This window comes from Lampris incognitus, chromosome 14 (assembly GCF_029633865.1).
Source record: "Lampris incognitus isolate fLamInc1 chromosome 14, fLamInc1.hap2, whole genome shotgun sequence".
NCBI lineage: Eukaryota > Metazoa > Chordata > Actinopteri > Lampriformes > Lampridae > Lampris > Lampris incognitus.
The window spans coordinates 38,944,130-38,957,835 of record NC_079224.1 but is presented as its reverse complement, the minus strand read 5'-3'; the positions used below and the strand labels follow the sequence as shown (position 1 = coordinate 38,957,835).

The following is a 13,706-nucleotide window of genomic DNA, read 5'->3' as shown; positions in this document are numbered from 1 at the left end:
AAAGAAAGACATTTCAGATGAAGTGTTTCCTATCGCCCCCGCCCCCTTTTCCCTAATGTCACCTCCTGCATGGAGGAAAGCGGCGAGGGAGGGAAAAAAATGGGGGAGAGGAGTGAGGGGTAAAAAGTTTTTGGCACACACACACGCACACACGCACGCACACGCACGCACACGCACACACAAGGTACAGTTATGTTGGACGCAGCTGAGATGAGTCATTTCCTGCCAAATAGTGAGCCCGTCTAATCGTGAACGCAGCAGCTACTTCCTGCATTGTTACAGCATTTAATGGGGATTAAGTTGGGTTGAGTCTGTCATGTTGCTTCGGGGCAGCCATTACTCCGTATATAGGAGGGTTTCCGTGCAACGTCATCACAGAGATGCGTGCGCAACTAGGGGGCAGACAGCCGCTACAGCGCAGAGATTTTAACTAAGATAGAGCTCAGATACGGCAGAGATGACGCGCAGTTGTTGCGCAATAAACTGCACAAACCGCCAAAAGGATGGGTGGAAAATGTTCAACATTCCAAAGGGGTCACATGCCTTTGCAAGGAATCGAAGGAAATTATGGATCCAGGCTATTAAAAGGGCGGATTGGGGTCCCGGTGGTCCGAAGGGCACTGAGAGTCTGTGCAGCGCCCACTTTGTGTCAGGTAAGTTTCTGTATGCTAGCTAGCTAGGTAATGAGTAAAGTTAGCATTATGTGTGATTCACACAAAATGTCAGCTAAACTAGATTATATTGGTTTGGTTCGGTTCAGTAGGTTATAGCCAAACTAGCTAACTGGCCAACCAAACTGGCCGTTGGTTGCCATAAATTTAGCTACGTTACGACGTGTCTTCAAAACAGCTAACGCTAACGCCACAGTGTTCCGTACACTTCAGCTTCTATATCCGGTTAGCTGAAGCGAGTAAGATCTGTATCCTGGCATATGTGACGTCTTAACTAAGACTCTCGGCGGAACTTGGAAGTTGTTTAGTTGTGCTCGGTGTTATACTAACATTTCGAGCGGAGGTTACTTGTTTTGTAGCTCTGAATGAACAGTAATGCAATGTTTTTGTGCATTTGTTGCTCGTTATGATGGTGGTTAAACGTCTAGCCGAGCTCGTTTCTCTCTCTCTTGTCAGGAGAACCGTCCATGGATTATGATAGTCCAGATTTTGTTCCATCCATTTTCCCCCATAGCGCCGGAGACAGCACGGGAAAGGTAGCGAGGTATGTGTCGTGTCATGTACACTTTATGGCCATTTAGTCGCCACTTGTAATATTCTAATCTGCCTTAGTATGCGAGCAAATGAGCTGTGTTTGTTTGGCCTTGTTATGTTATTGCGTTTCTATGTTGGTAATTATTTAGCGCATTAACTTGGTTGTGCTGCACTGTTTGTCCTAGACATGAAAGGAAGAGAAGGCGGGACGAAGCTAAAGCCGCTGTTGCCAGCCCCGCAGGACAAACGTTACCTCTTGCACATGACCACCAAGTACGTAATCATATGCATCTAGGGATTTGCATGCTCGCAGATTTTCCTTGGTATAAACACTGGGCTTCTCAGTGAGATAGGTGTATACTGTAACGTGCATGGATAAGAAGACACGCTGGCCGTTGGCTGGCGGGTCTGACCCTTTAGTCTAGCGGTTAGCGATGCCTCCTGCGGTGTAGGGGTCACGGGTTCGCTTCCCGGCCGCGGCAGTTCCTGTGGTTGCGTTGTCCCCCGAATTCGCTACAATACTACATCGGGCCATACGATCGCTGGCCACCTGGCCCTATTTAAAACCCATCCGTTGTCTGGGATAGCGTTGGGATCTGCTCATTTCTCATTATTACTGATGTAACCGGTTATATTTTCTTGCCCGGTGCGGGATTCGATGCGGGGTGTACTGCACCGCAAGGCGACATCACTGACCGGTCGGCTAAAGGGTCAGACCCGTTAGCTAGGGGCTAACGTGTCTCATTAGTAGTTTACACTGAGAACTACTTTATTGTAGTAATCGGCGTGGTCCGAGCTACTCGGACTTCTGGTGTAATCTGTGCCAGCCATTTCGTCACTGTCCCAGACCTTGCTAGCTGTCATGCATATCATGTACAGTATGTTTACAGTGGCTGTCAAATTTTATTCGAATGTGGCAGGTCATGAAGTAAACATTTTTACTTCGATTTGGTTAGCTTTTTGAAGAGGAGTGAGTGCCCCTTCCTCAAACTGCCCCATACCAAGTGACACTACGTCAAATCAGTTGGTACTCAGGATGTCACCTTTCATGTTTAGAATTGTAATACCTCTTTAACATGTCCCAGCGTGTGCTTTGCTGATCATTTCGAAAATAGGATCTGTTTGATGTTTATAAAGAAGAGGTTAATCATGAAAAATGTGTACTGGTGAGAAATCCGTGAAGTGAAAAACAGATGGCATTTACCGCCAGTTGTTAATAGCCATTTATACAGTGGTTACTGTTTTGTTTTTGTTTTTTCAAATTTGAATCGGTTATTAAAATTTTTGAAAATAAACATTCTCCCTTGAGTCCACAAAAAGCTGTGTATTTTGGCATTTCCAGTGTTATCAGTTTATGACGGAATAAAGCGGTGCAAGACTTGAACATTATGATATGAATGATGTACAAATGCAACTTTAGAGTATAATTTCCCTTCTTAGTTTTGCCTAATTCTGGCCCATTGCAGGAGAGTAAATGTGAGATGACGCTGACAGATGTAGATGTACAACTCTCTTGACAGTTTGACCGGAGCACCATTATCTGTGGTAGTTACAACGGGTAGCCCGTGCATGGAGTGGCTGCATGACAGGAGGAACGGGGCACCATGTACGGATCCTTTGTGTCTTTTAAGAGAAAGACAGAATAAGACTGTTAAAGGTTTTCTTGAGCTTGTACAGCTACATCTCAGACAGCTGTGTGTGTGTGTGCGCGCGTGTATGTCTGAGGCAGGCATCAGCATCAAAATCAGAATAATTTGGCACATTTGAACTCCCCATCAATATGACTTGTATTACTACTCACTTTGACATTTCAGTCCTGTGACGAGCCGTGTGTTATGTTTATCTTGGCGGGGTAAGTGTCTTCCTGTCAAAAAAAGGCAGTCTGGGGGACCAAGTAAGGATGATTCAGACATTTTCAAAAACACTTCTATGTGTGTGTGTGTTTTTTATGGACTTGTACACAGGTATCCGGGAGTAAGTATGACATTGGCTCACTGGCATGCAACTAGTTAGGATTCTGTCCATTGTGACTGTGTGTGTGTGGGGGGGTGGGGGGTGGGGGGGGTTAGTTTGAAACCGGGATTGATTGAATAGACAGGAGTCAACCCCAGGACATGCCAGGGGCCCCCGGCTCCTGGCATGTCCGTGGTCCGTTGCCACTTGGTGGTCGGTGGTTACATGATGTGTCTGGTCGCCCTGGTATGTTGAGGTGCGCATGCCCACTAAGAGGACGCAGCGGCTCCATGTGTGTTGAGGCGCATTATTTGGCAACAGCGGCGGCAGCGGGGAGGGCCGAGAAAAAAAAGAGGATATCCCCTGGATTTCAAAAAGCAACGATTTATCGAGGTTAACTGCAGATAAAGCGTTCCCCGGTCGATCACAGGCGACGGAGGGGTGACAAATCGGCCGAGTAAGTGAACTGAGGCGAGCCCGAAGTTTTTTTAGCAACTGGATTGAGGCAAGCCTTTTATTCGGACTCGTAGCGAGGAGCCAGGTTTTCCTCCACCTATCTGTGACGATAAAGGAGCTGATGGGCTGTTGAAAAGTAACACTTCTCCGCAGAGCCAAAGGTTGAGCGCCGAGGAGAGGTGGGGAGGAGGGGGCTGCTTTTTTCTGACGAATTAATCTCGTTTTATCTTCTTTTACGTGCCGGGGGGTTCGCCACTGCGATATTTGGACTCGATCTCCTATTTCGGGAGTCATTTAACGGGGGTCGGGATTATAACGCTAGATCGCCATCGGTTCATTGTGGACAGGCTCAGTCAGTGTGGGCCGGTAGTTGAAATGCATCGAGTTCTGGACTCGAAAGGTCCCCCCCCTCCCGGGCAGGGGTGATAAGATACCCGGGTAAACGTCCGTAGTTTAAAAGTGGTTTTATGAGACCTTGCACTTTGTGGCGGTGTGGCGAAAGTTTGGTCCCCCCCTGACCCGACCCGTTTCTCCCCGCATCGGAATGCTGTATCGCGAGGTCCGGACTCGGTTCTGGCTGTGCGGATCACACGCGTTTGGACGGCTGCTTGTGTTTTGGGAGACTTTTTTTTTGGACGTGTGAGTTCCGTCAGTTATCAGCCCCCCCACCCTCCGGGGGGTGGTGGGGGGGATGCTGGCTAGCATCGCCCGGTCTCTGATGATTATGATTGACTGCTTTTGTTGCCAGACCCGCATTCATATTTTTTTTTTTTTTGTGCGACCCGGCTAATGTTAGCCCGCCGCTAACTCACAACACGTTGACGAGGTGGTGTCAATAATAAGAGAGCCGGGTCGCCGCACATGCTTCTTGTGGGCTGGGTTTAGTTTGCGGGGAGAAAAAAAAGGAAAAAGGGGGGTGAGTTTCGGTGTTTAAAGAGATAGGGTAATGGTGGACACGACGGGCCGACTTGAGCCCTGTGGCACCAGTGTTGGTTCTGCCTCTCTGGTAGCTAATCTTCCTACTTCTCTGTGACAACCGTGGTCTTCCTCCTCTTAAAGCTGAACGCACACACACACGCGAACTCTTCCTCTTCCTCCTTCTCGCAGAACGTGCGCACAACGCGCGCACGCACGTCTCGCTGGGCTGTGCGGCGGTGGGAGTCTTGCCCGGCGCGTCGGGGACGACGCTGCGTGCGGGTGGGGTGGGGGGGTAGGGGGGCTTTCGCGATAAAGCATGCGTTGCTCGGCACGCACACACACAAAAAAATGTGTATACAAATAAAATCTTATCCCCCGTTTATCTTGCGCGATATCCGTCACGAGGTTGCGATTAATCGCGCGGACGTGTTCACTATGACGGAATCCCGGGGCGAGCGCTGTCAGAACGGGAGCAGGAATCGTGCCGAACATAATTTTATCCCTGCCGCTGCGTCGCTTGTTAATCGGGAGCGCGATAATCCATATTGTTCAGTTTAAAGGAGTTCAGCTGTTTCCGATGGGAGTTCACAAGGCCTCCTTTAGTTTGTCGCAAGTCTGCTGCTTCGTGTAGGATAGGTGCACTTGTATAGCCGCCACTGCTTGACTTGTTGTCATATAGTTTATCTAGGAAAACTGTTTAATGGATAAATTAGTCGTTTTCACACGTGGCAAGACTGAGCACGCTTGTCTGCTGCAGAATTTTGAATTCGGTTGTGTTTATTACATGATACGAGAGATTATTAATTCATACATAATTACTTAACCCTCTTACACGGAGGGATTAGTTAATTAGGTGGTAGGTTACGTCCAGGTATATGCAGTACAGCGGCTTGAAATAAGTCTTGTGCAAGCTATGTTGAGTCAGGATGGTGTTGTGGTAAAGAGGATCTGCCATAAAGGGACTTTATGGTTATTACTCTTTTTTGGAGTTCTGGAATGAACATTCAACTGTTCATCTGAACAATGGCCTTGGAAGCTATTTGTATGATGTCAATAGGTCACATGGTTGCATTGCATCAACTATCGTGAACATAATGCAGGTTGTCTTTAGTTGTCTTTTTTTTTTGTACTAACTGCCCTAAGCTGCCAGTGGTCAGTTTTTCAAAACATGTGAAATTCTGAGGCGTCTGTTGTTATTGAAAATGCCACAAAACCCCACTCCAACTGAATCTGACCGATGTGTGTCTCGTAGCACTCGTTGTACTGTTTGTGGCAGTAGTGTGATAAATCTTGTGTTTTAGTAGACCCTCCCTGCTCAGAACTGACTTGTATTTCTAGTCATCACCCTGTAAGACTGCGTCATGCAAAATGCTCGCACATTTCAGGGTGAAACATTTCAGGGCGTTTTTTAGGAAGGCCTATTCCAATGATTACCTACAAAGGCCAAACGGGAGTAGTTGTGTAATACGCCACATTGTTGCAAAGGACTTCTGGCCCCATCATAAGCTGCTGCACATGTCTTCAGAGGTCATATGGCAGTAGTTTGGTCACCCCTTAATGACTGCATTTAATGTATATTCCAAAAGTCAGGAGATTATTTGACTTTCCTCTGTCTATTTCATTGCATTTACACTGGAATTAAGTTCTGACTACAGCTCTAACATGTTTGAAGTTGACAAGTGTTGTGGATAAGCACTAACACTGAAGCCATCTATGGCATCCCCTTGAATATGTTTTCTGTCATTACTTTGGAAAAGTGAAGGATATCAAATTATATGTCAATATCTGCTGCTGGGTAAATTGATGTGAACGGGTCTGCAAAGTGGTGCTGCAAAGTGGTGTCATGAGCAGCACCACTGTAACAAGAGTGTTTGGGAGAACCCTTAGAAATAGGTGTCCACGGGCGGGGGCAAAGGTCTGTCGGTACACGAATGTAATGCTGAACATAGTAGCTGCAGCCAAAGAGCAACGGTGGCGTGTAATCTGTCAGAGATTGAATGCATGGTGAATGCATGGTGAACTAAGCCTAATGTGAGTGATGGCTCACATGATCCCCAAGTGACTAGATAAGGAATCACTTGAGGACATGAAGGAGAGAAAACTCAGCATAATATGAGACCAGTATAGATAGCATGCATGTTGAGACTAGCAGTGCCCTGATAACGATAGCAACCCATTGCCAAGTTCAAGTACTCATAGTTGGTATCGATGAAGGCCACAGATGATCAGAGCCTGCTTGCAGAGTGCTTTCTAGTGATAATGAAGTGACTGCTATGAATTAAGAATTTTAAAAAAAGTCTTAGAATTTAAGAAATTCTATATGGAATTATAGCCCTTCTACACACTCACAATTGATCTACAAAAGACAAGTAACTTGTACTGGTGTTGTTGTTGAATACTCAAAGTATTCATATTTAAACTTTGTCAGCAAAAGCAGAATTGATGAAGTCGTTCCCAACATGGGCAGATAATACAAATCTTCTGGGTTAAGAATTCCCATAAAAGTGCTGCCGTGTTGTCAGTCCTAGGTGATATATTGATGATAATGTAGGACAGGGCAATGCTAAACCTGGCTGATGGGGTCGCACACACACACCTACACCTGGATGTCGCAAAAGAGAAACACGCTTGACTATTGTTAACTCAGGTGTGGTCTGCGTTCTTCCAGTCATGGGCTCATTTTGGGGCGCTGACCCATGCCAGTATTGCCTTGTTCGGGCTCCAGTCTTCTCTTTCTGTTCACTGTTTGGTAAAGAATTGAAAACTATTGCAACCGCATAGGCATGACCTCTGAGGTCTGAACAGTCTTGGGCAGTTTTGGTCAAGTGTCGTCTGACTCACGTGCCTGTAGAGCTTGATTGATTTGATTTGTGAGTTTCGCAAAGTCTAAATGGTGTTTGTTTGTTTGTTTGCAGTTTCCTTCCAGTTTTAGCCGGTGAGCGACTTTTGGGTTGCATGTGATGCGCAAAAGTTCTCGCCGATCTCCTTATATCACCAACAGCGGGTGCTCGGAGGTGCTCCTCCGCCATGTTGCTGTTTCTGCGGGCTTGAAGGAAATGTATGTGAGCTGCCACAGAGATGAAATCTGAAACCTGTTGGCCATTGAGATCCAGTCTCTGCCGTTACAAAGATAGGGTCAATGTCCGTGTAGGGTTGGCTGGGTGGGTGGGGGGTGTATGCTGTAAGTGGGTCTCCTGCCAGCAGGTCAAAGATGTTTGCATATACAAGAACTAGTAGCCTCAGGAATGAGCATACCAAAATCAGGACAAGAGTAGATGTGACGTTACTGCAACCCCACCCTTTACTGCCCTCACCACATTTAAAATCTTCATCGCACACGTCAAAATGCCATATGGCGTCTCTCAGCTCCGTTACTTTTTAACCCCCCCCCCATTCTCTATTTTTTGCTTGGCCTGAATGATGGCTTTCTCTGATCCTGAACCTAAAGGGTTAAAACCTGCTTCAGTCTCTCTCTTTCTCTCTCTCTCTCTCTCTCTCTCTCTCTCTCTCTCTCTCTCTCTCTCTCTCCCCCCATTTCTCGCACTCGCTCACTCAAACACACAATCACCCAGAGTCTCTCTCTCTCTCTCTCTCTCTCTCTCTCTCTCTCTCTCTCTCTCACTCACTCTCTCCCCCATTTCTCGCACTCGCTCACTCAAACACACAATCGCCCAGAGTCTCTCTCTCTCTCTCTTGCTCTCGCTCTCTCTCACACACACACACACACACACACACACTAGCCAACCGGTTTAAACTGGTTCTCAGGAAAAGTGCTTTGTGTGTCCTGCTGAATCCTGGGAAGGGTCATGTCATGTGTGTCTCAGTGATGTCAGAGTATTTGGGGGGGGAAAACTTAGTCAGCTTTCTCCTATCAGATGACTGATCTGTGTGCTGGGTTCTGATTTGTGGTGTGTGTATGTGTGTGTATGTGTGATGTACAGGTACAATATGGACCGATGAGAGCACCATGTGCTCGTCACCGCAACCATTCTCAGAAATGGAGCGGGACAAGAACGTGTATTTAGTCTGTGCCACTGAAAAGTAGCACTGGATTGAAAGGGTTTTAGTTGCCTTTTTCCCCGTCGTTGTTGGTTTTTTTAAACCCATAACTTCCCCTAAACCACCGCTGGGCAGACTGCGGGTCTAGCACCCACAGTGCCCTCTTTATTTTTAGAGAACCGGACCGGGTCCCCGGTCTGTGCCGCGTTATCCATATAATGTGGGACGCAATCTCACCATACAATCTTTCTCCCTGTAAGTCTTTATTCAGTCTCAGTAGCAGTGGGTCCGGCCCGTCAGGTGATGCAGGTTCTGGAAGTTTTTTGTTGTGGTGTGCATCATCCTCCCATTTTCCATCTGTCCGTGTCTTACGGTATGTTCGTGATTTTGTGTGTAGATGGAAACGGGGAGGGATTAAAATCAGCTAGGATGTGGAGAGCTTGCACCAAGGTGTGTGTGTGTGTGCCAGTGTGTGTGTGTGTGTGTGTGTGTGTGTGTGTGTGTGTGCAGCCCAACCCATCATCTCAATGTCAATACCGCGTCCATCTTACTGAGTGAGCCACTGTTTTTCTGTCTGCCTGTTTTGTTGGCATGCCAACATCTGTTGGGGTTGAGTCTATGAGACAGTCCTGTAGCACAGGTTAGCCATAAGGGTTCAAATATTCTGTGGTTTCTTTTGGATGAGAGAGGGAAACGTTGCATGGCGGCTAATAAATGTAGAACCTGTAGCACTATTTATGCATTCGTTTCCTCCATTAAACTGCCAATCAGACATTATTTTGGTGAAAAACAAAGGGCCTTTACATTTTGGTATGTGATAAAAGTACAAATATAGGGCGTCCGGGTAGCATAGTGGTCTACTCCGTTGCTTACCAACATGGGGATCGCCTGTTCGAATCCCAGTGTTACCTCCGGCTTGGTCGGGCGTCCGTACAGACACAATTGGCCGTGTCTGCGGGTGGGAAGCTGGATGTGGGTATGTGTCCTGTTCACTGCACTAGCACCTCCTCTGGTCCGTTGGGGCGCCTGTTCGGAGGGGGGGGACTGGGGAGAATAGCGTTATGTCCCCCTGGTGAAACTCCCCACTGTCAGGTGAAAAGAAGTGGCTGGCTGCTCCACATGTATCGGAGGAGGCATGTGGTAGTCTGCAGCCCCCCCCCCCCCGCATCGGCAGAGGGGGTGGCACAGAGAGCAGGGTGATTGGCCAGGTACAATTGGGGAGAAAAGCGGGGGAGGTACAAATTTGAAGTTCACTCTGTCAGTTTGTCTCGGTTTTCCTTTTCTGCTGCCGTCTTTGTAGAATGAGCAGCACTTTGGCTGTCCTGTATTGTGACGGGTCTCATTAAGTGTGTTCTGTCTGCCGGTGCTTTAACTCATCCTGCACCTTGCAGCTGGTTCTTTGTACGATCCATCAGTTCTCTCTGAACTGATTGCACAGTTGGTGCCAGTTTCAGTGCTTTTATTTTAATACATAATTCTGTATATAAGGGTTTAAACATTTTTTGAGTCAAGTTAATATGGCCATTATGAGTTCCACTGAACTTGGCTCATGTGCGGTATTCAGTATGTATATTGGGGATCTGCCAGAAATAACCTTGAGACCCATCCAACCCTACTAACTATGCCTTACCAGTCTAAATGTGTCCTCTGCATTAGACTCAGAAAACTCTCAGATGCGTGGGTGCAGGGCTGGGCTGTAACTCGTGGTTCAGTGTATCGTAACGGGATTCAATTCGGAGATTGTCATGATGTGATACGCCAATTTTTTTTTTTTTGTCTAAATTGATGGTGACAAGAATTTATTCCCTAACATTTCTCAAAAAAAATTAGGTCTGAAATATCTGAGGGATAACTCATAAACTAGTCTTGATTTGATATCACAAATCACATTACCAAGCAGCTCGATGTCATGAACTTCTCGGATTCTCAAGTGTCGTGTAACATTTAATTCGAGTGTCATGACAATAATATTTTCCATTACGGCCGGCATTAAGTAGATGCTTGGGATGCCTCTGCACATTTAAAAAGTAAATCAAACGTATGTTGTGAATATTATGCATACCAGGAAAGACGTCCTATATGTTGTATCTGTTAGCTTATGGTATGCATATAGAGTGATGTTCAGTAATAACATCACTCTATATGCATACCATATATATGCTTATAGTATGCATATATAGGGATGTTCAGCTTCTATAGCTGTGGGAACAAGACTCTTAAACTCGGGATTGATTCAATGTCCTTTTTTTTTTCTTTTAGTCCCTGCCCTATCAACACATTTCTTTGTGAATGCTTGATAAGAAAGTGAGCTTATTAACCAAAAAGTCTCTTTCCTTCAAATACATTAACTGTATAAAAATGATCATAAGTTGATATATTTTTTTTGTCCTTTTTTGCCAGCTGTTGTTTGGGTTAGATGCCGGTTTTCTTGACTTGTTGTGACTGAAGGTCTTGCTTGCGGCCCAGACAGTCACACAATATGGCCTTGATACTGGAAAAAGGCATAGATGTTGAATCGTATGACTTGTCAGATTTCATCTGTTAGTTCAATACTGCTTGAATTTTGACTGAGGCAGATGATGCATTTATTCCTTCTTCTCTGGTTAGGGGATGTCTGAGGAGGCTGGTCGCCAGACACGCAGCCAGAAGAGGGCGCTGGAGAGGGAGGCTGCTCCCCCCACCGCAGAACCCTGCGCTGCTGCAAATGAAAACAAGAAGGCTAAACTGGACCAGCCTGAGCCCACAAACATATCGCAAATTACACCTAAACCTGATCCCAGGCTGTCACAGGATGCCCAGAGCCGGACCAGGATTGGATCCGAACATGATGGGGTGCAAGAGCCGGAACAGAGCCATTTGCCGTTGCCTTTAGTGTTACCCCTAACCTCCCAGCCAACAAAGGATGACCGGGAGAGCAACCCGAGGCTGCAGACGCCCGAGCCCAGCGCAGACAATCGGACTGACCACAATGACAAGGCCAACAGGGTGAAGGTGGAGCCAGTTGTGGATACGAGGATCCGGGGCCGGTCGTCCGAACCAAAGGTGTCCGGCGGTATGCTGGCTGCTGGAGAGGTGAAGGCCACCATCAAAGTGGAAGTCCAGACAGGAGAGCAGCCGGTAGACATGAGCACTTCCAGAGGGTGAGGAAAGATTCTTTCACTGTTTTTCTTGAGCAGTAGTCAGCAGAAAGTTCAGTGTTTGACAGCTGCATGAAATAGCTGCCAAAAATTAATGCAAGGTTCCCACGCATCCTGCAAATCCTGGAAATGTATAGATTAGTTTTTCAGTCATGTGAAACACCTGGAAAATTATTAAATTGATCAGATATCCTGGAAATTTTATTGAGGCCATGGAAAACTGTAAAGTTGGGTTATAAAATTGTGTTTTCACTTGCTGAGATGGCAGGTTTTTGGCATAATGCGTAGCTGAGGTTGCACATATTTAGAGTGATCATCACCGCTTTAAAACTGTTGGGTCATCCCCTGATACTGAATAATGTGATCTTCCATGAGCAACCACTGTCATATATATATATCCAAGCAAAAGTCCTAGAAGTTGTCCTGGAAAAGTCCTGGAAAAATTATTTCCTTAAAAGAGCGGGAAACATTGAATGTCGTCTGTGTTCTGGCCGAAAAACTAGAAGTGAGTTTGTGCGGTGTCCTCAGAAATGTTGCCCGCGTCTTGATTTTAACGGCATCAGAAAGTCACATGGGGCAGTGTTATGGCAGAGTAATTATACCTCAGTGAACTCTGCGGGTGATGAAGACACAAAAGATCTTTGTTAATGAGCCTCTCATTTCTTCAAAAGCAAAACAAAACCCAGGAGCACCCTGTTGCATAAAGGGCCTACCCAATGGGAGGCTTAGGTGGGGGGGGGGGGGTTGTCATCAGAGGTGTCCTAAAAGTTTATCTTCTGCCCTCCCTCCATTTTCCCCCGCTCACCACCTGAACCCTAAAAACTCTCCTCACACAAAATGAAGCCCGCGTGTCACAAACCAGTTCTAGCCGGTTGTTGCCATGGTTTCCACAGTGGAAGGAACAGTAAGGGGGGGGCAAAGTGAGGATGTCACGTGACGATGACTTTGAGGTCATGTGACCTCTTTGGAAGAGTAGTGATTAATCCACAGGAAGTGATGATGGCGCTAAGCCCTGAAGAGAGATGAACACAGATGCACACACGCACGCACACACACACACACCCCCCCCCCACACACACACACACACACACCCCACACACACACACACACACGCATGCGCACAAAGCCAAACACAAGGAAGATGGTTGAGAGAAATAAGCCTCAAGCGCTTATTTCAATGACTGCCTCTTGTGTTTATTATAAATTGGGTGCCTTGATAATCATTAGACAGTCCTCATATTCTGAAAAGCGTTACCTGTTTTCTTGGCGATGACAGTCCTCAACCCTCCCAGAGATTTTTTATTTTTTTTTTGGACCCATCAAAAAATGAGCCTATAGCCTGCTGGTAAACTGGCAGCTTTTCATGTAAAATATGCACGTATTATCATGGGTCATGTGCACTATCTCTGTCTACATTTTCAAGCTGCCCTTTGTCAACAAAGATATGTGAGGGCAGTCAGTTTTGCTGACTTGTCTGACGTTAAACACATGTAAGGGTATAGTTATGGACTGAGTTGCATTCATTTTTGGCCTAGCTGTAATCCTTACAACTTGGGTTCAGTATACAGTGTGCACTTCATAATTGGGTCCTAAACAGGTTACGCTAACAGAGACTACTGCAGCTTTTTGTTTCTGCGTTTGGCCGTGGGGCTGGCGAATGGACCGTCTCCATTGGTGGTTAGTTCAAAGTCCTCCTTCTGCCCTCACCCCCTGGCCTTTATTTCCCCACATTTGCATGACAACAATGTAACGCCTGTCTTTGAGTTCTGGTGTAATTTGGGATTATTGTGCTTGATTGAAATAAAACACAAAACCTGAAGTATGCGACTGGCTGTTTTCCCCATTTATAACTGCAATTTTGTGCCATCGTTTTCCTCTGGTGTTGGCACAAAATCAAAGTGGGGAGAGCCTTGTGATGTGATGGCCGGGCTTGTGAATACAATATGGCAGACCAGCACATGATCCTAACACATGACCTTAATAAGAATAGGTTTGAATATGGCCTCCTCCACGTGACTCGCTTGAGGTGGGCATGCTT

The 13,706-nt window shown here is 46.4% G+C and overlaps 1 protein-coding gene across 3 annotated transcripts in view; it reads left to right on the top strand.

Moving 5' to 3' along the window:
• Positions 1–335: 335 nt before the first annotated feature.
• The window catches only part of LOC130123700 (transcriptional repressor p66 alpha-like), a 37,937-nt gene continuing 24,566 nt past the window's right edge, over positions 336–13,706 (top strand). The window contains exons 1-4 of one of the 3 annotated variants that reach the window (XM_056292960.1): positions 336–653; positions 1,128–1,215; positions 1,391–1,478; positions 11,139–11,671. In XM_056292960.1, coding sequence (XP_056148935.1) covers positions 458–653; positions 1,128–1,215; positions 1,391–1,478; positions 11,139–11,671 — 905 coding nt within the window. In that variant the 5' untranslated portion in view covers positions 336–457. Of the gene's footprint in view, positions 654–1,127; positions 1,216–1,390; positions 1,479–3,451; positions 3,616–3,668; positions 3,794–11,138; positions 11,672–13,706 lie in introns of those variants that run through there. The other 2 variants (XM_056292961.1, XM_056292962.1) reach the window with 2 other exon arrangements.